At 40.6% G+C, this 26,811-nt stretch overlaps 1 protein-coding gene across 1 annotated transcript; it reads left to right on the top strand.

Moving 5' to 3' along the window:
• The first annotated feature begins 601 nt into the window (after positions 1 to 601).
• Positions 602 to 25,578, top strand: sgk2a (serum/glucocorticoid regulated kinase 2a). Its single transcript, XM_073062365.1, has 11 exons — positions 602 to 648; positions 731 to 788; positions 1,928 to 2,011; positions 4,954 to 5,085; positions 10,562 to 10,674; positions 10,763 to 10,799; positions 10,883 to 10,969; positions 13,236 to 13,331; positions 14,088 to 14,243; positions 20,301 to 20,390; positions 25,323 to 25,578. Exons 1-11 carry the CDS (start codon positions 602 to 604, stop codon positions 25,482 to 25,484), a joined length of 1,062 nt encoding a protein of 353 aa, XP_072918466.1. The 3' UTR covers positions 25,485 to 25,578.
• The last annotated feature ends 1,233 nt before the right edge of the window (positions 25,579 to 26,811 follow it).

The following is a 26,811-nucleotide window of genomic DNA, read 5'->3' as shown; positions in this document are numbered from 1 at the left end:
ACAGGGTCAAGAGGTTCAGTTGTTGTTCAGACCAAACAACAGAATGGAAAAGAAATTAGTTCTAAGTGGATGGGCTGCAGCAGCAGAAGTCCACGAACATACACTCAGTAGCCACTTTATTAGGTGCAGGAGATTCCTAACAAAATCGCCACTGAATGTATGTCCTACAGGACATAACACCACAGTAATACTTGTTCATAGTTGTTAACTTTTTTATTCATTGAGAATCATTGTTAATTTCCTAGAACACATCCCTTATGAATAGCATCATTCCTCCTCCAAAATTTCTCAGTCTCTTTTCAATCAAAGCAAAGTGGGAACTGGCTGCTACATTTCATTATAGTTTAATGATAGTTTAAAGATGCAAACTTCAAACAATAAAACTGTTTTTTTTTTCTTTTCAGCCCTTGGCCTTAGAAAATAAAGTTTTAAGACACTGAAAAGGATCACTTTCATAATAGAGGAACTCCAATAAGGAGAAAATATTTTTCAATCTTGTTTTGCTGTTTTAATACCACAAACTTTCAGATTCTTATTATCATTATTTAACAAGCAGATTTCCCTCCTTTAAACATATTATCCAAATCTTCTCTTACAGAGCATGTCAAAACAAAGTGATATCAACCTGGGCCCATCAGCTAATCCTTTGTAAGTTTATTTTGACTCCAGAATAACAATCTATTTTACTTGAAAATACTGTATTTCACTTAAAAAAAACATTTCTTTACAGCGCCAAACCAACAGACTTTGACTTTCTAAAAGTTATTGGAAAAGGGAGTTTTGGGAAAGTAAGTAAATTGCTTTACTACTATTTTGCTTCCATTTCTATTTAACCTTATCTATACTGTTAAAAAGTTTCTCCTTCAAAAGCAATTATAAAGCAGCTCCACTATTTATTTACATTTTATCCCACTTTCAATAGAGTGACTTTTAAAAAGATGTGCACTATTTTTCATTACGTGAGATCAACATCAGACATAAAAGGCAGTTTCCACAAATGAGCATATCGCTTTATATATGTTTAAATCTGTTAGCTCAAAAATAGCTAGAATTAATTTGAACACACTTGTACCCTGCTTAGTTCTAACCTGTAGAGCACTATTATTACAATGCTTTTTGTCCTGGATACATACATTGATAATAAATGTACTTTGAATCTTTGAGTATAAACCTGCGTGTAAATGGAGTACTGTATGCACTCTCCAGCGGTTCATTGCTGTGTTGAGAAATGGGCATGAACCTTTGTAGCAGTGACATTGAGGTCTCTTAATCATATGGACCTGTTTGGAGTGGAGCAATGACTGTAGCTTGATAACTCAACACTAAGTTGTGCTATGCTTTGGCCATTGTTGAGGACTGGCAGCAGTTGCTCCATGTGTCGTCAGACTACTCAGACTCTACAGTCTATCGTATCTGCTTCTGCTCGTTGTGATGAGAGCTGTAACCTCCTCCTTTCTTTTTGGCCGCAATTCGGTGATTTCTCCGTGGTGACGAGTTTAACAACCGGTGAATCAAGGGCAAAGCAAAGAGGGGAGAGGGGGCAGCTCCCATGATGTCCAGCGGGAGGTCGCAATGCATCCAAGCAGCCTGTTAACAGATGGGGTGGGTTTTGCCAGTCTGCTCACTCCAACTCTATCAATACCAACGTTGCCTCAGTGGCTCACTACTTGCCAAGCCACACACCTGTGTGATCCCTTTAACTGTGTCATTGCTGTAGGATTACCAGCAGGCCAGTGTCCTCTCTAGAAGGTGCTTCGCGATACCTTTAAGCGCTATTTCCACTAGTGCAGTCATTACAGAGAATGCATCCGGAGTGCAAAGTAAGGTTCCAGTGTATAATCTGACAAAGACTATAACCTGTAAATTCGATAGTCAACATTTAATGTACAGTTGGAACTTTAATCTTAAATTGTTAATGTTGATTTAGGTTCTTCTTGCGAAACGCAAATCCGGTGGCAGATTTTATGCCATCAAAGTCTTGCAGAAGAAAATGATCCTTAAAAAAAATGAGGTATGTATGAAGCTATCTAAAATGCCTTTCTTCTGAAGTGTATATTTCAATGTACAAAATTTTACTCTGCATCACTTCACTGGTGGACGATTGGGCCCTGAAGAAATTTTTTCATTCCGAAAAAAATTCAAATTCAATAATAGTTTACATTATTTCCTGCATTATTTAATTAAATTAAACAGCAGAAGTATTACAAATGCTTGGGTGCTAAAACTTGAGCTGGTAGCAGGAATACGAACATTTTAAGTGATTGTTAAATCACAACGAGATATAATTCAATGATCATGTCCTTGGCCGGGGCCAGATCAGTACAGTGATGGGACTGAGGGATTTAAATAGGGAGTAGCAGGAAAGAATGCTACATGTTTGAAAGGTGAAGTAAGAATCTAATTATCCACCATTGAATGTTCCGAAGTTCTGGTGGTTTGGCCACCATATGTTCTTCCCACACTACCTTTAACATCCAGTTCCCGCAATCACTCTAAACTCACGAAGGCTTGGTTTCTACACTCTCTTTAAACTCACCAGGGTTCCTCACAATCCTATTCAACCTACTTGGTTCACTGCTGTTTAAGATAGAGCACAGAAGTGAATTAAATACCATGGAAAATCTGTTAATCCAGTACCACCAAGAACCAAGCATGTAAGATTAAGAGAGTTTTATAGAGCAGATTATTGACTTCAGGAGGAGGAAATCAGAGGTCCATGACCCAGCTCTCATTAGAGGATCAGAGGTGGAGAAGGTCAGCAACTTTAAATTTATTGGTGTTATCATTTCGAAGGACCTGTCCTATCCTGGCACATAAAGTGCAATTACAAAGAAAACGCGTCAATGTCTCTACTTCCTTTAGCGTTTGAGAAGATTTGGCAGGACAGCTAAAGCTTTGACAAACTTCTATAAATGTATATTGACTGGCTGTATCAAAGCCTGCTATGGAAACACCAATGCCCTTGCGTGGAAAATTCTACAAAAAATAGTGCATACAGCCCCATCCAGGTAAGGCCATTGAGCACACCTATACAGAGCTTCGTCACAGGAAAGCAACATCCATAATCAGGGACCTCCACCACCCAGGTCATGCTCTCCTCTCACTGCTGCCATCAGGAAGAAGGTACAGGAACCTCAGGATTCACACCATCAGGTTCAGAAACAGTTATCACCCCTCAACCAACAGGCTCTTGAACCAAAGGGGATAACTTCAATAGCCCCATCATTGAAATGTTTCCACAAAGACTCTTCATCTCATATTCTCGATATTTATTGCTTAGTTATTTATTATTTTCATTTCTTTCTCTTTGTAGTTGCACAGTTTGTTGTCTTCTACAGTTTGGTTGAACACGCATTCTATTATGGTTATTATTCTATTATGGATTTGTTGAGTATGCCCTCAAGAAAATGAATCTCGGGGTGTATGTACTTTGATAATAAGTTTACTTTGAACTTCAAATTTCAGAACTTTGGTACAAACAGTGAAACGGAAGAATAAGCAAAGATGACATTAATTTTCTGTGTTTTAAGTACTAAATATAAAATTGTTCTCTTATATGAACACTGCCATGATATACTCCCTTTTTTAAAATGGCCCTGCCTATGGCAGCTTGACACTGTATTGAGGATCATTGGTGAAGTTAGTAGGAAAGAAAGATATGCAATTACTTAACATCTTAATGGCTCCAAGCTGATCTATTCCTTTATAATGAATGCTGTTTCGTTCATTCTAACAGTGACTGTATTTTTAAATATTGTCTCTGTTATAATGAAAAAAAAGTACCGGTTTGAACACAGCATAATATTTCTGTTCTAAGAGACCTGACAGAAGTCTATAAAATTATGAAAGGCATATGATAGACAGTCGTAATCTTATTCCAGGATAGAAGTGTCAAGTACTAGCGGACATTGTGTTTAAGGTGAAATAGGGAAACTTTAAAGGAGATGTGCGGGGGGAATTTTTTTTTACCCAGAGGGTTGTAGGGTAGAGGCAGAAAGAGATACAATGGTGGCACTCATGAGGTTTTTAGCTAGAGAGCTGAATATGCAGAGAATGGAAAGATATGGATCACATGCAAGCAGAAGTGATTTAGTTTAATTTGGCATCATGTTCATCACAGATGTCGTAGGCTGGAGGGCCTGTTCATGTGTGGTACTGTTCTATGTTCTATATTGTTCGGGGCAGTGGTAAGAAATCTGTAGAATTGCAAGGTGGTATAATACAGAATGAAAACATTCAGCCCTACATTATTCCACCAGTTTTTAGTCACTAATTGAAAAACTTCTTATTCCCACCTTCCCCCACCCCTTATTTTAGTATCTAGAGAATGGACTGCCAGTGGAAGTGATGGAGGCAGGTGCAGAACCTGTGTTTAAAAGCCATTTGAAAGACTACTTGGATAGGCAAGGAATGGAGAAAAAATGGGATTATCTTAGATGGGCATCATGGTGACATGGACAAATTTGGTTGAGGGACCCATTTTGGCGCTGTGCACCTCTGACAATACTTATTCCCCTTCCATATAGCACTATCTGATCTGTTTGTAATCATTGCTTTAAAGTCCCAGCTGAATGAGGGAGGAACTTCCTCAGTACTCCATGAAATGTAGGCCTAAATTTTGTGCTCTGTGCTGTACTCTAAGCTTAGATTTTGTGTACAAATCTCTGAAATGGAACTGACCGACTTCATCCTGAAGCAAAAGAGCGAACATTGATCTAACAACACATTTACTGTTGTGTAAATTCATTGTTAAAGTAAATGTATGACTGGTGATTAGTAATGTAGACAATCATAATCAGAAATACAACTAATGAGAATCAACTTGGAATGAGTTCTCACAATTGCAAAATCTATAGAAATAAAGCATATTATTTTAAGTGTATTGACTAATGAATGTATAAATTTATTCTGCTGTTGCTTGCTCAGAACCTAATGTTACCTATTTTAAATTAGCAAAAGAACATAATGGCAGAACGCAATGTGCTATTGAAAAATCTCAAGCATCCTTTTCTGGTTGGGCTCCATTATTCCTTTCAAACAACCGAAAAGCTCTATTTTGTTCTTGATTATGTAAATGGTGGAGAGGTGAGTGGATCGTGATCCTTTATAAATGTGCCATTGTATTTATATCAAACGGATAAATGGGTTTCTTTGCTTTTCTCCTTGATTCTTTATGTTCCATTATTCGTCCTGTTCTACATGACAAAACACTTCAATAGCTTTGCACATTATAATCACTATGCGTCTATTCGTGACCTCTTGAAAGTTCCTGATTTGCTTTGACTATCTAATTCCTGGAACTATTAACAAAGCGAATAGGAAACTCCATGAAGTGAACAGGAAAATAAAACTGCAGATCTGGAAGTCTGAAATAAGTGTAGAGTATAGTCCATATAGTCAACAGTTCAAGGAATATTTGTGAAGCAAAAGCTCTTCATGCTGGGTATTCATAGAAACAGAATAATACTGGAGTCTTTAAGATGTGGGAAATTTTTCCAGAAGGTTTGATATGAAATTTACACTTCATCATCCTGCAAGAGACACACAAGCAAGGCATTTCATTGCATCCTGGTATATATGACAATAAATCATTTTGAATCTGAACATCTCTCATCCAAATCCAAACGTTTATTACACGAGCTTTGTAGAATATGTAGTGAGTGATGCCACGGTGTACTTTGAGTGTTTGCTTTTCCCAGTAGCCACTGCAGGACAATACAACGGTGGAACCTGTTTTAACACGATTATAGAGATGAAGAGGAAAATGAAGAGGTGAAGTAAGTAGGTGGGGAATTCCAGAGCTAAACTAAAGGCACAAGGCCAGAATCAAATGAGGAGCATTCAGCAAAGGTTGCAAGCTTTTAATGAAAATATTTTAAATATTTTAAATGCAGTGGCAAGTGGTATTTACAAACAAAGGAAACACTGTACACATGTTAAAAGTCATAAGAAATTAATTTATTACAGTTAAAAAATAAAATACCAAAAAGTAGTTACTGAATTCACAAAAGAGACAAAAGAGTACTTATCAACCAATCATTCAGCCATGAAACACAATATATTGCTGGAGGGAACCACAATTATCTGACAATCCTCCCCCTTCATTTCTCTCTCTATCTATCTCTCGCTCTCTCTTTCTCTCTATCTCTCTCCATCTACCCAAATTTCCATTTTGTGTTACACATTTTAGGTGAGCTGTACCTAGGAGGAATGAAATTAAGCACTTTCCTTACAAAGGCATAGGAGGTTACAGAAATATAGGAAGAGCAAAGCAATGGGGTGAGGATTTTAAAAATGAGGTTATGAAGAATTATGACCTAACCTGGGATGAGTATGAAAGTGACAGACAAAATATGCAAGATGGGGTTATGAGAACGGAGTTTCTGATGAGCTGGAGGCTACGAAGAATTGTCAAAAGAACACTGGAGTAATCAAATTTAAAACTATCAAAACAATGTTGGAGGATTTGAGGGCAGATATGTGGTAATAGGGTTGATACCATAAAACAGAATAGAAGTGGGAGTAGTAGCTATGTTCATGTGGATGTTCAGAGAAGAACATTGAAAATACAGCTTTAATGAGAATTGAATTTGCAATATATTAGTGTCCTTTCAATGGGATCAAGGAGAGAGAAATACTGTACATAGTCAGCAGGACAGAACAATGCTATGTTTTTCAAGTACAAGATACACCTGGGTAATTGAGGTTCAGAATATTCTTGGAAGAAGACCGTGTTAAAAATAAACTCTCCAACTTAAGATATAAGTTATATACCATACCTACTAATCAGAAAGTCCTTGAAAATTCAGAAGCCATTAGTGTAAATTTATTCCAGCTGACTCCATAGTATCCAGGACATCTTCAAGCAGTGATGCCTCAAAAGAGTGGCATCCATCATTAAGGACTCCCGTCACCGAGGTCATACTTTGTTCTCATTGCTACCATCTGTCAGGAGGTACAAACGCCTGAAGGCACACACTCAATGATTCAGGAACACCTTCTTCCCCTCTGCCATCTGATTTCTGAATGGACACTCACTACTTTTGTATTTCTATTTTTGTACTACTTATTTAATTTAACTATTTCATATATAAGACGATAATACATAAGATAGAGGAGCAGAATTCAGCCATTTGGCCCAACGAGTCTGCTTTGCCATTTCATCATGGCTGATCCAATTTCCCTCTCAGCCCCAATCTCCCTCCCGCCTTCTCCCTACGTCCCTTCATGCTCTGACCAATCAAGAATCTATCAACCTCTGCCTTAAATATACATAAAGATTTGGCCTCCACAGCTGCCTGTGGCAAAGAATTCCACAGATTCACCACTCTCTGTCTCAAGAAATTCCTCCTCATCTCCAATCTTAAAGGTCGCCTCTCTGTTCTGAGGCTGTCTCCTCTGATCTTAAACTCTCCCACCATAGAAAACATCCTCTCCACATCCACTCTACCAAGGCCTTTCATCATTCAAAAGATTTCAGTGAGGTTACCCCTCATTCTTCTGAATTCAAGTGAATACTGGCCCAGAGCCAACAAACACTCTTCATAGGACAAGCCATTCAATCCTGAAATCATTTTCATGAACTTCCTTTGAACCCTCTCCAATGTCGGCACATCCTTTCTAAGACAAGGGGCCCAAGACTGCTCCCAGTACTCCAAGTGAGGCCTCACCAATGATTTACAAATTCTCAACATTACATCCTTGCTGTTCTATTCTAGTCCTCTTGAAATGAATGCTATCATTGCATTTGCCTTTCTCACCAGACTCAACCTGCACATTAGCCTTCTTAAAGTCCTGCACAAGGACTCTTGAGACCCTTTGTGCCTCAGTTTTTTGTATTTCTCTCCATTTAGAAAATAGTCAACCCTTTCATTTCTTCTACCAAAGTGCATGACCATACACTTCCCGACACTGTATTCCATCTGACATGTCTGCCAATTTTCTCCTAATCTGTCTAAGTCCTTCAGTAGCCTCTCTACATCCTCAAAATTATGTACCTTTCCACCATATCATCTGGAATTTTTGCACAAAACCATCAATTCCATCATCCAAATTATTGATAAATAACGTAAAAAGAATCGGTTCCTACACAGATCCCTGTGGAACAGCACTAGTCACCGGCAGCCAGTCAGAAAAGGCTCCACATTATTTCAGCTCTTTACTTCCTGCCAATCACCACTGTTTCATCCATGCTTGAATCTTTCCTGTAATACCACGGGCTTGTAACTTGTTAAGCAGCCTCATGTGTGCCACCTTGTCAAATGCCTTCTTGAAAATCCAAGTACATGTTCAACTGATTCTCCTTTGTCTATCCTACTTGTAGATTCTTCAGAGAATTCCAACAGATTTGTCAGAAAAGACTTACCCTTGATGAAACCATGCTGATTATGGCCTATTTTATCATGTGCCTCCAAGTACTCTGAGACCTCATCCTTGATAATTGACTCCAACATCTTCCCAGCCACTGAGATCAAACTAACTGGCCTGTAGTTTCCTTTCTTCTGCCTCTCTCTCTTCTTGAAGAGTTGAGTGACATTTGCTATTTTCCAGTCTTCCAGAACCATTCTGGGATCTAGTGATTCTTAAAAGATCATTACTAATGCCTCCACAATCTCTTCAGCTACCTCTTTTAGAAGCCATCTGGTCCAGGTGACTTATCTACCTTCAGACCTTTCAGTTTCCCAAGAATTTTCTCTCTAGTAATGGTAACTTCACACACTTCATGACCCCTGACACCTGGAACTTCCACCATAAAGCTGGTGTCTTCCACAGTGAAGACTGATGCAAAATACTTTTCAGTTCGTCTGCCATTTCCTTCTCCCCATTACTATCCAACATCATTTTCCAGTGGTCTGATATCTACTCTACTCTCCCTTTTACACTTTATGTATCTGAAGAAAGTTTTGATATCCTCTTTAATATTATTGGCTAGCTTACTTTTGTATTCCATCTTTACCTTTTTAATGACTTTTTTAGTAGCCTTCTATTGGTTTTTAAAAGCTTCCTAATCCTTTAACATCCCACTAATTTTTGCTCTATTATATGCCCTCTCTTTGGCTTTTATGTTGGCTTTAACTTGTCTTGTTAGCCACAGTTATGTCATCTTTCATTTGGAAAACTTCTTCCTATTTGTGATGTATATACCTTGTGCCTTCCAAATTGCTTCCAGAAATTCCAGCCATTGATGCTCTGCCGTCATCCCTGCCAGTGTTCTTTTCCAATCAATTCTGGCAAACTCCTCTGTAGTCCCTTTTACTCCACTGTAATACAGATACATCAGGCATTAGCTTCTCCTTCTCAAATTTCAAGGTGAATTTGATCATATTATGATCACTTGTCCCCTATGGGTTCTTTTACCTTAAGCTCTCTAACCAATGCACAACACCGAGTCCAGAATAGCTGATCACCTAGTGGGCTCAATCACGAGCTGCTCTAAAAAGCCATCTCGTAGGCACTCTAGAAATTCCCTCTCCTGGAATCCAGCAGCAACCTGATTTTCCCAATCTACCTACATATTGAATCCCCCATGACTTTTTGGCATGCATTTTCTATCTTCAGTTGTAATTTGTGGACAACATCCTAGCTACTGTTTGGGAGTCTATATAGAACTCCCATCAGGGTATTTTTACCCTTGCAGTTCATTATCTCTATCAACAATGATTCAACACCTTCTGACCCTATGTAATCACTTCCTAATAATTTGATTTCATTTTTCCTGATTGAGCAATGCCACCCTCTCTGCCTTCCTACCTATCCTTTCAATACATTGTGTATCCTTGGACAATAAGCTCCCAGCTATAATCTTCTTTCAGCCAATCTGCGACTGTGCTGCAAGTTCATCTGCCTTATTCCGTATACTGCGCGCATTCAAATACAACACCTTCGGTCCTGTATTCACCCTTTTTGATTTTGTCTGCCTTTTACATTGCAACTCATCCTGTTGATTGCACTTTTGCTTTAACAACAGTCTCTCCTTACTGCACATTGCCTGTGTTTATAAACTAGTTACCTCATCTTCAGCTCTATCATCCGCCTTTCCTACAATACCCCTTGCATTGAAATACATGCAGCTCACAACACTAGTTGCACCATGCTCAACCTTTTGATTCCCAAGTTTGTCTGAGGTCTTACCAACATCATTCTTCATGATCTCTCCACTAACTGTTCTGGCACTCTAGTTCCCATCCCCCTGTAACTTTATGTTAAACCCCACCATGCAGCATTAACAAACCTTCCCACTAGGATATTAGTCCCCCTCCAGTTCAGGTACAACCCATCCCTTTTTAAACAGGTCCCACCTTCCCTGGAAGAGAGCCAATTATCCAAAATTCTTATGCAGGGGGCCTAGGGGTAGGGGGTGTAGGGGGCCTACACCAACCCCTTATATTTATACATACTGCAATTCACAGCTTTTATCTGCTATTATGTATTGCATTGTACTGCTGCCGCAAAGACAACAAATTTCACCAAGTGTGCTGGTGCTATTAAACCTGATTCTGATTCTCTCCCAGAATCAAGATTTAGTACTTTACACCCATTCACTAGTGACTTTTAATTGCAGCTCTTCTTCCATTTACAACGAGAACACACTTTCCCCGAGCCTAGAGCAAGATTTTATGCCTCTGAGGTTGCCAGTGCAATAGGGTACTTGCACTCACTCAACATTGTGTATAGGTGAGTTTTGTTGCAAAAATGTTAGTTCTTTTTTTGCCAAAATTCAAAAGTTCTGCAGCTGAGTTTTCAATCTTACTTTGTATTCCAGGGATTTAAAGCCTGAAAACATCCTCCTTGATTCTCAGGTATTATTAACAAATATCCCAATGCTTTCAAATTTAAAGAATAGTTTCAGCATCCAGTTGATGTGATCTTCTTCGTATTTCAGGGTCATATTGTACTAACAGACTTTGGACTTTGTAAAGAGGTAATAGAGCCATCAGGAACAACTTCTACTTTTTGTGGGACTCCTGAGGTAAGCATATGGTTACCCTGTTATAGGAAAGATATCATCAAGCTGAAGAGAGTGTAAAGTAGATTCACAAGGATGCTGCCTGGACTAGAGGGTCTAAAATTATAGGGAGAGGTTGGTTAAGCCTGTTATGCCGTTGGCCCCCTCCTTTGTGAAAATCGCAAGAACTCTAGTTAAGGGGGGTCAACTGACCCAAGAGAGAGACGTGCGAAAGACCACGTTCTTCCAAGACGCAGAATAAAAGTGACTTTGACTATTGTCTCATGGAGACCACCTGAAAAGCCCTCGGGCAAAGTGGGCTGGTTGAGAGAGAGATCGCATTACCTGCAACTTGATCGACACCTGCGATCTCGTGAAGAAGTATAAAGGCGGGTCTGAGGGGAGGACCCTCAGATGCACCAAGGAAACACACGAAGGAGAAACGCTAGAAATCCTGCGACAGCGTTTTAATAGCTACAGCCGGTGGTGGGGTTCGTGTGCGTCCTTCCCTTGCCTGGGATTGGCGACTTCACCACGGAAGACGGCCTAGCTACAGGGGAAGCCACAGATGAGAGTCCATTCCCCCAACGAGACTTCCGACTACCTCCTACAGGTTGGAAAACCTGTCGGGTAAATGCTTCATGTTCTCTGTCTTTCTAACTAAACGTGCACCAACGCGACACTTCCGCCGACAACTAAGTGAAACTGCCGTGATCTGAAAGACTTTTAGCTATCCAGTGAACGATATAAAATCTACATTACCCCTAGACGACGATCGAGCTTGTGTTTTGAATGATTATTATTACACCGGTGTTTTAGATTGAGTTTTGATGATCTGAATGTTTTGTATTAACCATACGTTTGTGCCCTTGTTGAATAAAACGGTTGAAAATAGTAGCATCCGACTCAGCTGATCCATCTATCTTTGCTGGTAAGTTACCTGGTTACGGGGTTTTCGTAACAAGCCTATCACCCCTACTAGGGCATGGGCCTCCGACAGCACTTGCCAGAGTCATCTATCCTGGGGCAGTCTTTCAAGTGTAGCCCATTTTCTTAGATCGATACTTTTTCGGGAATGAGGTCATTGCAGCTTCTGTTGGCGTTTCTATAGCACTGACTTTTAACAGGATGGGGTTGCTAGCCCCATGACCAACCCTCCTTTCACAGCCAGGCTTGGGACATCCATGGTGGAGTTGAGGTTGATCACACTTGATCTTTATTCCTTCGAGCATAGTGGAATGTGGAGTGACCTCTTACTTAGAAGTTTATAAAATCATGAGGGATATGGATAAAGTCAGTCTTTTCCCCAGAGTTGGGACTCTAAAAGTAGATGGTATAGATACAAGATAAGAGGTAACACTTTTAAAAGGGACCTAACTTTTTTATACAGAAGAGATTGAGTAGTTGGAATGAACTGCCAAAGGAAGTGATTGATGCAGATACAATTACAATACTTAAGAGGCATTCGGCTAGGGACATAGAGGGAAAGGGCTTGGAGGGTTATGGACCAAACACAGGAAATTGGCATGGGAAAGTTGAGCATAAAGGCATTCAACAGAGACACAACTCTTTGAAGAGAAAATATGAGAGTGTTTTCTTTATATAACAAATGAAAGTTCAGTGTGTAAAGAGTATTTTTTAAAGAAACATTAAGCAGATATTTTTCGTTTCTTCTTTTAAGATTATTTAATGTCTCGTATTTGACATCTAGCCTTTCCAAGCCTGTTCCTTAAAACAATAGTTGAATCTTATCAAGTGCATTGTTTTTCATTCCTCCTTTGTATTATTCAGGTGAAAATAGGATAGCGTTTGAATGTTACAAATGCCCGATAGGATTATAAATTCCATTTTCTCACTGAGTGCACAAGGATATCGGGAATTTTCACAAGGGATGGTCAACTTTAGATTGTTGATCGACCCAGCACTAAATTGAACTGAACTAAACTGAACATTCCTAGACTATTTCAATTACTGTGGTTTGATGTTTTATATTCTGTGTTTTTCACTCATTTTTTGTTGCATGTTGGATGTTTGATGTTTTCTTTGATGTCTCTTTGTATCACAGCTGTCTGTGGAAAGATGAATCTCAGAGTTGTATACTGCATACATACTTTGACAATAAATGTCCTTTGAATCTTTCAATCTTATATTTAGTTGTTGGCTTTCTTTGATCTTGTTCAGATTTAATATCCCATTAAATTGTTATTGGCTTCATTTCATGCTTGAAGAAAGTGAAATTTTCAGAGAAAACTTTACAAGCTTCCATTCTAAGTGCATTTTGCTTTAACAGTATCTTGCTCCAGAAGTATTAAGAAAACATCCGTATGATCGTAGTGTTGACTGGTGGTGCTTTGGGGCGGTACTCTATGAAATGTTGCTTGGATTGGTAAGTAATGAACTCTAATCTATGAATCAGAATTTAAATCCAAATCCAGAATGAACTCAGTGGGTCAAGCAGCATCCGTGGAAGCAAAGATACGATCAACATTTTACTGAGACCTGTACGAGGAATGGGAGTGTAGACTGAAGGTAGCGAGCATAAAGAGGTGGGAAGCAGAGGGTGGGGCAGAGTGATAAATAGACCAGGTGTGGTAGGCGATGATTGGCTTATGGAGTCACACTTGAGGGGGGCTAGTGGGGACTTCAGGATCAGAACCTGGTGGGTGATAACTGGAAAAAGATAAGGTTAAAAAAAAGTACTCATACAATTTTATTTGGAAGGGGAACAATTGAATCGATATCTATTATCATATGAAGCAATGCTTACTTATAAAAATAATTTCCACATTCCACCTTTCTTTCACTTACCAACTGCCTTAAATATAGCTTTAGTAAGCCAAACCTTACTAAAGTTGCAAATCTGTAGTATTTTTAAATAATGTGGAAATAAACTGAAAGCACCTGACTGCTCTTTTTGTTACTATAACAGAGGCAACAATGATGAAAATTGCTATAAATCCTCATGTCCTGGTAATTTAAAATTGTATGCACTTCATGACAAATCTGGAAAAAATGATTAAACAGTGGGCTTCTATTTATTTCATTCTCTGTACAAATTGCTCGAGACAAGTCTATATATTTGACCCTGATACATTCATGGGTTTGATCAAGAAGGTGTATTGTTTTTCATTTTTGTTGATAGCCACCTTTCTACAGCCAGAATATAACTGAGATGTATGACAATATTCTCCACAAGCCACTCCACTTGCCAATGAGCATATCAACAGCTGCCCGTGATATTTTGACAGGACTTCTACAAAAAGATCAAAGGAGAAGATTAGGAGCTCAAGCAGACTTTGTGAGTGTACATTTTGTATGTGACTGAACGCTGGGTGTAAATGAATACAACAATACCATGCATTGCCAGTAAATGAGCCAATCAGATTGATGCAATGTGGTTTTAGACATGCGAGACTAATTTCTTGTTTTCTTTTAATGAATGCCAACATAATAGTTAAGAAAAAAACTAATGAATATCATCTTCCAGACTTCCAGCTATCATTTGACACTCTCTCACATACTTGGCTACTCAATAAATTCAAAGCCTTTGAATACTAGAATATTTTTAAATGGTGTACAGTGTATAATAGTAAATGTATGAACATGAACATTACTGTGTGACATAAATATGGCTGATAGCCAATTACTTGTATAATCATTGCAAAGTTAAGTGTTTGAGACATTTTTGTATACAGCTCATTTTATAAATGATTGAGAAGTACGGAATAGTCCAAAATGTTTAGAAAATATCAAATAACAAACAGAGGCAAATAATGATTATCAATACATTGCAATTTAGGTTAGCTAGAACAGAGGGAAGATGGGGATAATGTTTAACAAAGGGAATGTAACTGAGATTTGACAGAGCGAAGATTGATGCAAGTTGTGAACTAAATTGGAATATATTGTTATCAGAGCACGACAACAGTCTTGGAATTTTAATAGGTGGATCATCAGCACAATGTTCCAAAGCTGATGGAAAAAATGTTTCATGAACAGAGGGATACATAGAATAACAGTATAACATATGCCTGGAGGCTGAAATACTTGGCCAGTTTTAGTCTTGCTATTTTTAAAAGGATATTCAACTTTAGAAATGTAATAGTGAATGAGGAATAATTGAGTATCTTTATTTTAAAGTCAACATTATGATTTAAGAAACAGGAAAGTACCATTCAGCTGCTCTTGTTGGTTCCATCATTCAGTAAGATCACAGGTAATCTTTTACCTCATCTCCACCATTCTTGACTCCCTATTCCTTGATTTCCTTAATATCAAAAAAAATCTAACTAATCTGTTTCAAGCAATGTAGTTTTAGATACTGGGGAATCATGCTTGACTAACGTACTGTTTTCTGATGTAAGTCTTAGACACTTAGAAAACAAATACAATGAATAGTTTTTCCAGATGAATTGAAGATTAAAATGGCAACAATACTACAAATATTTCAATCTTTGAAAATAATTAAAGTCATAGAATGCATACAGAACAGAAGAAAGCCATTTGACCCAACAAGTCTAGTTTGTATACTTTTATTTGAGAAATACACTGAATTTTTATTGAAAAGTATGTGAAATGATAAAAGGTAACATTCAAAAATGTAATATATATCAAAGTATGTTGAAGTAATGTTTCAAAGAGTTTATACAGCCTTTGCTTAAAGCCACTTTACAGCATTAATAAAACCAAAACCCAAAACACTTGAAAGGATATTTTAACTTTAAATTTATTAGAAGTTTAGAGTCAGAGTCATACAGCATGGAAACAGACACTTAAGTCCATCTGGTCCTTGCCAACCAAGATTACCATTTAAATTAGTCTCATTTGTCAATGTATGGTTCATATCTTTCTAAACTTCTCCTGTCCATTTTCCTGCCCAAATACCTTTTCAAAGTTGTTAATGTACCTGCCTCAACCACTTCCTTCAGCACCTCTGACCATTCTCCGGGTGCAAATGACTGTGCAGATTCACCCTATCTATGCCCCTCATAATGTTATACACCTCTATAATAGGAGATTATACACATCTATAATATAAGAGCAGATAGGAGATTTTGTGGGGAAGATCGGGAGTCTCGGATGGTATGTTGCCTCCCTGGTGCCGGGGTTCGGGACATCTCAGATCGGGTGCAGGTTATTCTCGAGAGGGAGGGCAAGAACCCAGATGTTGTGGTCCATGTAGGGACCAACGACGTGAGTAGGATGAGTGAGGGGGTCCTGCGTAGTGAGTTCAGGGAGTTAGATGCAAAGCTGAAGGGCAGGACCTCCAGGGTAACAATCTCAGGAATGCTACCTGTGCCACGTGCGAGTGAGGCAAGGAACAGAAGGATTATACAGATTAATACGTGGCTGAGAGGATGGTGCAGGAGGGAGGGCTTCAGGTTTTTAGATAATTGGGCTTTGCTCCAGGGAAGGTGGGATCTGTTCCGACGGGACGGTTTACTCCTGAACTGGAGCAGTACTAACATTCTTGCAGGAAAGTTTGCTAGTGCTTCTCGGGGGGGGGAGGTTAAACTAAATTTGCAGGGGGCAGAGATCCAGAATGCGAGAGAGGATAGCGAGATGAAGAATAAAGGACAGGTGGGGACTACACGGTTCCGGAATATTAAGTGTGTAGTAGAGAAAGGTGAGGCGGAACAAGTGATAAGGAGGACACATGTACAGAGGGATGGTCTGACGGAACATGGAGTTAAATGTGCAGAAAGAATAAGTAAATTTAGGAAGGACAACAAAATTCAAGGGGCGTATAGCCCGATGGGAGTTTGGGGAGCTGGGTTAAGCACAATAGGCAGCGATTTAAACAGAGAGAGGAGAAATGGGCTAAAAATTCTATATCTGAATGCACGAAGTGTCAGAAATAAGGCGGATGAGCTTGAAGCTCAGGTGCAAATGGGTAATTATGATGTTGTTGGGATAACGGAGACATGGCTGCAGGGAGATCAGACCTGGGAAATGAATGTACAAGGGTATACGTGCTATCGTAGGCACAGAAATGTGGGCAGAGGGGGTGGGGTGGCCCTGTTGGTGAGGAATGAGATTCAGTCCTTTGCAAGGGGGGGACATAGGATCAGGAGAAGTAGAGTCTGTGTGGATAGAACTGAGGAACAGTAAGGGCAAAAAGACCCTAATGGGTGTTGTCTACAGGCCACCAAACAGTAGCATGGATATTGGGTGCAAGTTGAATAGGGAGTTAACATTGGCATGTGGCAAAGGTAATGTCGCAGTAGTTATGGGGGATTTCAACATGCAGGTGAACTGGGAGAATCAGGTTGGTGCTGGACCCCAGGATAGGAAGTTTGTAGAGTGCCTACGGGATGCATTCTTGGAACAGCTTGTACGAGAGCCGACCAGGGACAAGGCTATTCTGGATTTAGTCTTGTGTAATGGACAGGATTTGATAAGCGATCTTGAAGTAAAGGAGCCATTAGGAGGTAATGACCATAATATGATGTTTTTATCTGCAATTTGAAAAGGATAAGGGCAGGTCGGAGGTGTCAGTGTTGAACAAAGGAGACTATGGAGCCATGAGGGAGGAGCTGGCCAAAGTTAACTGGACAGATATCCTAACAGAAAAGACAGTGGAACAGCAATGGCAGGTATTCTTGGGAATAATGCACAAGATGCAAAATCAGTTCATCCCCCGGAGAAGGAAGGATTCAAAGGGGGGAAAGGGGCCACAGTGGTTGACAAAGGAAGTCAGAGATTGCATAGCATTAAAAAAAAGGAAGTATGACAGAGCTAAGGTGAGTGGGAGGACAGATGATTGGGAAATTTTTAAGGAACAACAGAACTTAACTAAAAAGGCAATACGGGGAGAAAAAATGAGGTACGAACGCAAGCTAGCCAGGAATATAAAGGAGGATAGCAAAAGCTTTTTTAAGTATGTGAAGAGAAAGAAGATAGTTAAGAACAATCTTGGGCCCTTGACGAATGAATTGGGTGAAATTGTTATGGGAAACAGAGAAATGGCAGAAGAATTTAATAAGTACTTTAGATCTGTCTTCACTAGGGAAGACACAAGCAATCTCCCAGATGTATGGATGGACCAAGGACATAGGGTAACAGGGGAAATGAAACAGATTGACATTAGGAAGGAAACAGTGATGAGTAGACTGATGGGACTGAAGGCTGACAAATCCCCAGGTCCAGATGGTCTGCATCCTAGGGTACTAAAGGAGGTGGCCCTGGAAATTGCGGATGCATTGGTAATCATTTTCCAATGTTCTTTAGATTCAGGGTCAGTTCCTGAGGATTGGAGAATGGCTAATGTTATCCCACTTTTTAAGAAAGGAGGGAGGGAGAAAACAGAGAACTATCGTCCTGTCAGCCTAACATCAGTAGTGGGGAAGATGCTAGAGTCCATTATTAAAGATGAAATAGTGGCATATCTAGATAGCAGTGATAGGATTGGGCCAAGCCAGCATGGATTTACCAAGGGCAAATCGTGCTTGACTAATCTATTGGAGTTTTTCGAGGATGTAACCAGGAAGTTAGACAAAGGAGATCCAGTGGATGTAGTGTACCTCGATTTTCAGAAGGCATTTGATAAGATCCCACATAGGAGATTGGTGGGTAAAATCAGAGCTCATGGCATTGGGGGGAAGATATTGACATGGATAGAAAACTGGTTGGCAGATAGAAAGCAAAGGGTAACGGTGAATGGGTGTTTCTCGGAATGGCAGGTGATGACTAGTGGGGTGCCACAGGGCTCAGTATTGGGACCACAGCTGTTTACGATTTACATCAACGATTTAGATGAAGGCATTGAGAATAACATCAGCAAGTTTGCTGATGATACTAAGCTGGGTAGCAGTGTGACATGTGATGAGGATGTTAGGAGAATACAGGGTGACTTGGATAGGTTGAGTGAGTGGGCAGATACCTGGCAGATGACGTTTAATGTGAATAAATGTGAGGTTATCCACTTTGGGAGTAAGAACAGGAAGGCAGATTATTATCTGAACGGTGTAGAGTTAGGTAAGGGAGAAATACAAAGAGATCTAGGAGTCCTTGTTCATCAGTCACTGAAGGTGAATGAGCAAGTGCAGCAGGCAGTGAAGAAGGCTAATGGAATGTTGGCCTTTATTACAAAGGGAATTGAGTACAAGAGCAAGGAAATCCTTTTGCATTTGTACAGGGCCCTGGTGAGACCACAACTGGAGTATTGTGTACAGTTTTGGTCTCCAGGGTTAAGGAAGGACATCCTGGCTGTAGAGGAAGTGCAGTGTAGATTCACAAGGTTAATTCCTGGGATGTCCGGACTGGGCTTGTACACTTTGGAATTAAGGAGATTGAGAGGGGATCTGATTGCAACATATAAGATTATTAAGGGATTGGACAAGATAGAGACAGGAAATATGTTCCAGATGCTGGGAGAGTCCAGTACCAGAGGGCATGGTTTGAGAATAAGGGGTAGGTCATTTAGGACAGAGTTAAGGAAAAACTTCTTCTCCCAGAGAGTTGTGGGTATCTGGAATGCACTGCCTCGCAAGGCAGTGGAGGCCAATTCTCTGGATGCTTTCAAGAAGGAGCTAGATAGGTATCTTATGGATAGGGGAATCAAGGGATATGGGGACAAGGCAGGAACCGGGTATTGATAGTAGATGATCAGCCATGATCTCAGAATGGCGGTGCAGGCTCGAAGGGCCGAATGGTCTACTTCTGCACCTATTGTCTATTGTCTATAAGATCACCCCTCATTCACCTACACTGTAGTGAGAAATGTCCCAATCGACTCAATTTCTCTCCATAACTCAGTCTCCTGAGTCCGAGCAACATCCTCATAAATCCTATGACCATAATTGAACATAATATTCCAAATGTAGCTTCACCAATAACTTATACAACTGCAACATAAAATCTCACCTTCTAAACTCAGTATCCTGACTGATATACTGAAAGCCTTCTTTGCCACCCTATCTATCTGTAATGTCACTTTCAGGGAGCCATGTATTGTAGTCCTAGGTTCCTCTGTTCTATAACACTCCTCAGGGTCGTCCTTACCTTTCACTAGGAAAGCCCTACCCTCATTTATCATCCAAAAATGCAAAACTTTGCTCACTTGAATTAAGGTCCTTTTGCTATTTCTCAGCACACTTAATCAGCTGATCAAGATCCCTCTGTAAATCCTGACAGCTATCTTCATTGTGAAGATAAAGTTCAGTGAAGATGGTTAACAGAAGCTTAGTTATGCTAACACATACTGCTTTTTACATTGAGGACAAACAATGTGTTGAATAGTATACAAATTCTATATCCAAGGTCTTTCATCCAAAACAAAAACAGAATTTAAGCTCCGACATGACGCATGATGAGATATTAAAGCTTGATTAATTAGTGCATTCTTCTGTTACAGCTTGATGTCAAAAAGCACCCATTCTTTTCAACAATTTCCTGGGAGGATCTCTACCACAAGAGAATTGCCCCACCATACAATCCCAATGTGGTAGGTGTTTTGATTTCTGTTAGTTTTTGAGTGCAGTTTATAGATAGAATAATCTTCCAATTAATCTAGCTGCATATTATAAAAATTTAACTGATGTAATCAAGAATCAAGGTATCAATGAACATTTAATATTGGAGTCATAACAGTAATATAGCTCCAAAGCAGGCCCTATGATCCAACTAATCCCTGCTGACCAAGATGCCATCTAAACTTGTCCCATTTGCCCACATTTGGCTCATATCCCTCAAAGACTTTGCATTCCATGCACTAATCCAAATGTCTTTTAAATGTTGCTATTATACCTGCTTCTGTTCTTTCTCTGGCTGCTCTCTCCAGATACAGAGGTAGTTGGTGCTGATCTATATTGAACAAATTGAAAATCTGGTTGTTATTCAATAGGTTTCAATAGGTACAATTTACTGTCAGAGAAATGTATACAATATACATCCTGAAATTATTTTTCTTCACAAACATTCTCAAAAACAGAGGAGTGCCCCAAGTAATGAATAACAGTTAAAACGATAGAACCTCAGAGCCCACCAGATCCCCCACACATAAGCAGCAACAAGGCAACAACCCCCCCACCAACAAAAAAGCATCAGCACCCTCCACCGAGCACTCAAGCATGCAGTAAAACATCAATAAAGACACAGACCTGCAGTACCCCAAAAACTACTCATTCACCCAGTACTTAGACTTACCACAGGCTCTCTCTTTCCTTAGTAAAGGAAAAAGAGGTGTCCCCATTTCACAGCGAGAGGGGAGACTTAACAAACAACTCGCTGATTTGCGATGTTAAAAGTCTGTTCTGTCGCTTTTTCTGAGCTCTATGCGCAGACAGTTGCCACCAGAAAAGCACAGCTCTCCATATAGACAACCCCCGGCAGCTAACCCATTGCTCCCAACGGCCCGTGTTCTCCCGTGATGCTTCAGTCGGGGCACCAGCCTAGAATCAGCAAGTTCCCAGAGCCATGAGATTCCGGAACCCCGAGGGCACACTTGTCCTCCAGGCTGTGCCCTTGGGATATCAAAAAGTGGCCAGTTGTGAGGACCTGAGATCAGGTCCCATTCCCACAAGGAACCAAAGTCAAATTGTAACTCCAGGTCAGAGACTTCAAAAGAACCTTGAAAACGAAAATAGAGATAGAGATAGAAACAGATCTGTTTCCAAAGTTGCAAGCAAAGGAGTCACCACTTAGCACCATCTTGACTTCACTCCACCTCCAGTTGTTTCACCCTGCCTCCAGTATGTCTTGGACAGTGTTCAGTCAGGTCATCTATCACAAAAGATTTTGTTTGAGGTAAGATTGTGGCATGCACCTTTAGAAACAGGAGGGAATTATTTGTTGCCACAAAAATTCTGCTTGACGAATTCAATGGGTGAGTGGTATTGATGGGAGGAAGGAAATAGTCAAAGTTTCAGGTTGAAATTTTGCATCAGGAGAGGGGAGTTGGCTAGTATAAAGAGGAAAAGTGGCTAGAAAGGATTCCAAGGCAATTGGCAGACTGAGGAGTATAAGATCACAGGCAGACAGTGCCAGGTAGGGGAGGTGAGTGTGGGGTGTTGTTGGATGACTGTAGCAGCTGAATGATAGATGGAGGTGACAAAGAGAGAATGTAAAAAGAAAAAGTACAACAGATAGAGAGAGGGAGGGGAGAGTGAAAATGGGAGACAACTTCTGGAGGGAGATAAGCAGGTGGAATATAGGGTGTTGCCCCACCTGGAAGGACTATTTAAATCTTTGGATGATGGGGACAGGTATAAGGAGAAGTGTGTGATCTACTGTGAGCGCAGGGAAATATGCCAGAGGTAAAGGAGGGATGGGTGTAGAGGGATAAGTAGACCAGGGGGTCACAGTGGGGATAATCCCTGTAGAAGGCAGAAGGGTGGGGAGAAGATGCGGCTGATGGAGGGATTACAAATGATGAAGGATGGTATGCTGGATGCAGAAACTCATAGGGTGAAAGGACCAGAGGGACTCTACCTCTGTTCTGTCTAGTAGGAGACAGAACAGAGCAGAAGTACAGGAAACAGAGGAGATGCAAGATCAGGCTACATCAATCACAGCAAAAGGGAAGCCACACTTCTGAAAAAAGGAAGACATTTCAGATGCCCTGGAAGAGGCACTTAGACCTTCCTTATGGGGAATGGAGGTGTATAAAGACACTGGATATACATAGTAAAGACGAGGCATTAGGGGCCAGGGAATTGGAAGCTGTCCAAATGGTGACGGGTGGGTGTAGGTTAAGGAAGTGGACAAGAAGATACAGAATAGTGTGAGAAGATAAGTTCAATGGGCCAAAAGCAGGGAGAAACAATGGGTCAGTAAACAAGAGAAAATTTGCAGATGCTGGTAATCTGAGCAACACACACAAAATGCTGGAGGAACTCAGCAGGCCAGGCAGCATCTATGGAAAAAAGTACAGTCGACATAGCAAGCCAAAACCCTATGGCAGGCCTGAAGAAAAAAAACTGAGGAGTAGATTTGAAAGGTGGGGGGAGTGGAGAACTTGGAGATGGAGGGATAAAGCAAAGAGCTAGGAAGTTGATTGGTGAAAGAGACAAAGGCCATAGAAGAAAGAAAAAGGGGGGAAGAAGAGCACAAGAGGGAGGCGATGGGCGGGCAAGGAGATAACATGAGAGAGGGACAAAGGGATGGGAAATGTTGAGGGGGGGTGAAAGCATTTCTGGAAGTTTGAGAAATCGATATTCATGCCATCAGGATGGAGGCTACCCAAATGGAATACTGTATACGGTGTTGTTCCTCCAACCTACGTGTGGCTTATCCCAACAGTGGAGGAGGCCAAGGATGGACATATCGGAAAGGGAATGGGAAGTGGAATTAAAATGGTTGGCCATTGGGAGATTCTGCTTGTTCTGGTGGATGGAGCATAGATGCTCAGCAAAGCGGTCTCCCAATCTACATTGGGAATCACCGATATACAAGAGGCCACACCAGGAGCACCGAAAACAGTACGTGACCCCAACAGACTCACAGGTGAAGTGTCACCTCACCTTGAAGGGTTGTTTGGGGTCCTGAATGGTAGTGAGGGAGGAGGTGTAGGGGCAGGTGAAGCACTTGTTCCACTTGCAAGGATGTGCCAGGAGGGAGATCAGTGGGGAGGGACAAATAGACAAGGGAGTCTCATAGGGAGTGATCCCTGTGGAAAGCTGCAAGTGGGGGGGGGGGGGAAGATGTATTCGGTGGTGGGATCCAGTTGGAGGTGGCGGAAGTTTCGGAGAATTATGTGCTGGACGCAGAGACTGGTGGGGTGATAGGTGAGGACCAGAGAAACCTTATCCCTGGTAGCGTGGCAGAAGGATGGGGTAAGAGCAGACATACGTGAAATGGAAGAGATGCAGTTGGCAGCGTTGATGGTCGAGGAAGGGAAGCCCCTTTCTTTGAAAAGGGAGGACATCTCCTTCATTCTAGAATGAAAAGCCTCATCCCAAGGGCAGATGTGGTGGAGACAGAAGGGGATGGGGTTTTTACAAGTAGCGGGGGGACGAAGTATAGTCCAGACAGCTGTAAGAGTCCATTGGTTTATAATAGACATCGGTGGATAAGCTGTCTCTGTGAGATCGAGAAAGGGAAAGGACGTGTCGGAAATGGACCAGTTGAATTTGAGGGCTGGGTGGAAACAGGAGGCAAAGTGGATGAAATTTACAAGTTCAGCGTGGGTGCAGGAAGCAGCACCAATGCAGTCGTCGATGTAGTATAGGAAAATTGCGGAACTGTCACTAGTGTAGGCTTGCAACATAGACTGTTCCACGTAGCTGACAAACAGGCAGGCACAGCTGGGACCCATGCAAGTGCCCATGGCTACCCCTTTTGCTTGAAGGAAGTGGGAGGACCTGATGCACCATCAATAACTCTTGGAGACGTGAAGCGAGATATAGGCTTTTATTGGCTGGAAGAAAGAACAAGCAGCAATTGACCACCACACTGCATCCTGGAGACTGAGGCTGGGGCGGTGTCCCCAATCGCCTTTATACCGGGGTCAGTGGGAGGAGCCACAGGAGCAGTCAGCGGGGGGGGGCGTGTCCAGACAGGTATATGTAGTTCACCACAGGACCCAAAGGAGAAATTATTTTGAGTGAGAATAAGTTCCGCTAGGCAGAGGAGAGTGATGGTGGAGGGGAACTGGTTGGTTCTGGTATCCAGAAAGAAACAGAGAGATTTGAGGCTTTCCTGGTGGGGGATGGAGGTGTATAGGGGTTCATAGTAAAAATAAAATGATTGTTTTAGGGCCAGGGAACCTAAAACAATTGGTCTACCAGAACAGCCCTGTTTTTGGATCTTGGGCACAAGATAGAAGCAGAAAATCATAAACGCATAAACTACTTATGTATCTAGTAAGTAGATCCAGAGAAAACAAAGATTAAGCCATGTTTCCATGACATATCCGGTTCAGGTTTAAATCAGGGAACGGAATCAGGTTACTCTTCAGCACTCCCAAACCGGTAACTTCTGCCATTAAAGACAATGGTAGCAGGGGCATGGGAACATTATCACCTAATAGTTCCCATCCAAGGTACAGACCATACTGATTTTGAAATGTTTCACTGGTCTTGATTGTCACATGTTGGAAATCCTGAAACTCACCACCCAACACAACTGTACACGTACCTTCAACAGAAAGACTGCAGTGATTCAAGAAGGTAACTCACCACCACCTTCTGAGGAGCAATTAGGAAAAAATCCTGATAATGAATGAAAATAAAACATCCTAAGACTTAAAAAAGAATCATAGTGCAATTTAGACAGTAGTAACTTTGGCCATGTCTAATCTGCACAAGCTTGCTAGGAATGAGGATCAAACACAAGGATCAAGTAAATACAGTTTAAAATATTCCTTATTCCTTCTTAAAATTTGCATATATGTATTTGTAAGATTTGCTTTACAGATTTGTTTCACTTCTTACTTCAGGCTGGCCCTGGTGACTTACGACACATTGATCCTGAATTCACACAAGAAACTGTCCCTAATTCTATTGGGCGTATTCCTGACTCCACTATTAACAGCCCAACTGCAACAAGTGCATTTTTGGGATTTTCCTATGCTACTACAGATGATAATTTGAGAAGTTAACTAAATACAGTATGTAAACTGAGCTATTTAAATGGATATTACTAGCGGGAGGAAGATAATGTAATTAATACTAAAATGCATCACCGAAATGGTTTCTGAGAAATAAATTCATAATTTGAAATAAAAATAATTGTCTTGCAGTTAACTGAAAATATAATAGAATAGAATTTATTATTTTTTACAGCACTGTCATGCATGAGTTTTCAAATTTGTCTTGGTACCTCAATTATAAATGTGTACACAGTTTCTACAAGATTGCTTCTATCACTATAAGCCCGTATAAATTTCAAATGTATACTTTTTATACTTAAGCAAGTTTGACATCCATAATCTCAATCACTAATTCCTGCATTAAGAAGTCTGTCTCATTTTCAGCAATCGATGTTTAGTAGTATTTTCTGATAGCAAAATCTTACCAGGTGTTTTGCTGAAATTTGGAATATTCTGTACATAGTATTCTGTGTTTTACAAAAGGATTTTAAACCATAAGACACAAGATGTAGGAGCCGATTTAGGTAATTCAGCTCATCAAGTCTGCCTCACCATTCCAGATGGTGATGAGGAGTCATACAGGAGCAAGATAGATCAGCTGTTTGAGTGGATTCGTAGCAACAACCTTGCACTCAATGCCAGTAAGACCAAGGAATTGGTTGTGGACTTCAGGAAGGGGAAGTTGAGGGAACACACACCAGTCCTTATCGAGGGATCAGAAGTGGAAAGGCTGAGTAGTTTCACATTCCTGGATGTCATAAATGATTTAGCCTTGACCCAACATATTGATGCAATTACAGAGAAGGCACGACAGTGGCTACATTTCATTAGCTGGTTGAGGAGAATTGTTAGGTCATCAAAGACACAAGCAACTTTCTACAGATGTATCATGGAAATCATTCTAACTGATTGCATAAACATCTGGTATGGAGGGACCACTGCACAAGATTGGATAAAGCTGCAGAAAGTTGTAAACTCAGCCAGCTCTATTATGGGCGCTAGCTTCCCCAGCATCCAGGATACATTCAACAGGCAATGCCTCAAAAAGGTGGCGCCCATCACTGAGGACCCCATCACCCAGGACATTCCCTCTTCTCATTGCTACCATCAAGGAGGAAGTACACAAGCCTAAAAACACACATTCAGTGTTCAAGAACAGTTTCTTCCACTTGGCTTTCAGATTTCTGAATGAACAATGATCCTATGAATACTACCTCAGTAGTTTCCCCTCCCTTTTTGCATTACTTATTTAATTTTCTTTTTTATATATAATTCTTAAAGTTTTTATTATTATGTTTTACAATGTATTGCTGGCACAAAACAACATATTTCTCAA

Source organism: Hemitrygon akajei, chromosome 11, assembly GCF_048418815.1.
Source record: "Hemitrygon akajei chromosome 11, sHemAka1.3, whole genome shotgun sequence".
In the NCBI taxonomy this organism is placed as follows: Eukaryota; Metazoa; Chordata; class Chondrichthyes; order Myliobatiformes; family Dasyatidae; genus Hemitrygon; species Hemitrygon akajei.
Note: the sequence above shows the minus strand (reverse complement) of the source record. Positions and strands in the feature narration are given on the sequence as shown.

Bases quoted from the DNA above. Each gene is read 5' to 3' on its own strand.
- sgk2a (XM_073062365.1), top strand. From the start codon at position 602: ATGTCAAAACAAAGTGATATCAACCTGGGCCCATCAGCTAATCCTTT. The intron at 10,970-13,235 runs GTAAGCATATGG...TTGCTTTAACAG, and splicing joins CTTTTTGTGGGACTCCTGAG to TATCTTGCTCCAGAAGTATT. The intron at 20,391-25,322 runs GTAGGTGTTTTG...TTCTTACTTCAG, and splicing joins CACCATACAATCCCAATGTG to GCTGGCCCTGGTGACTTACG.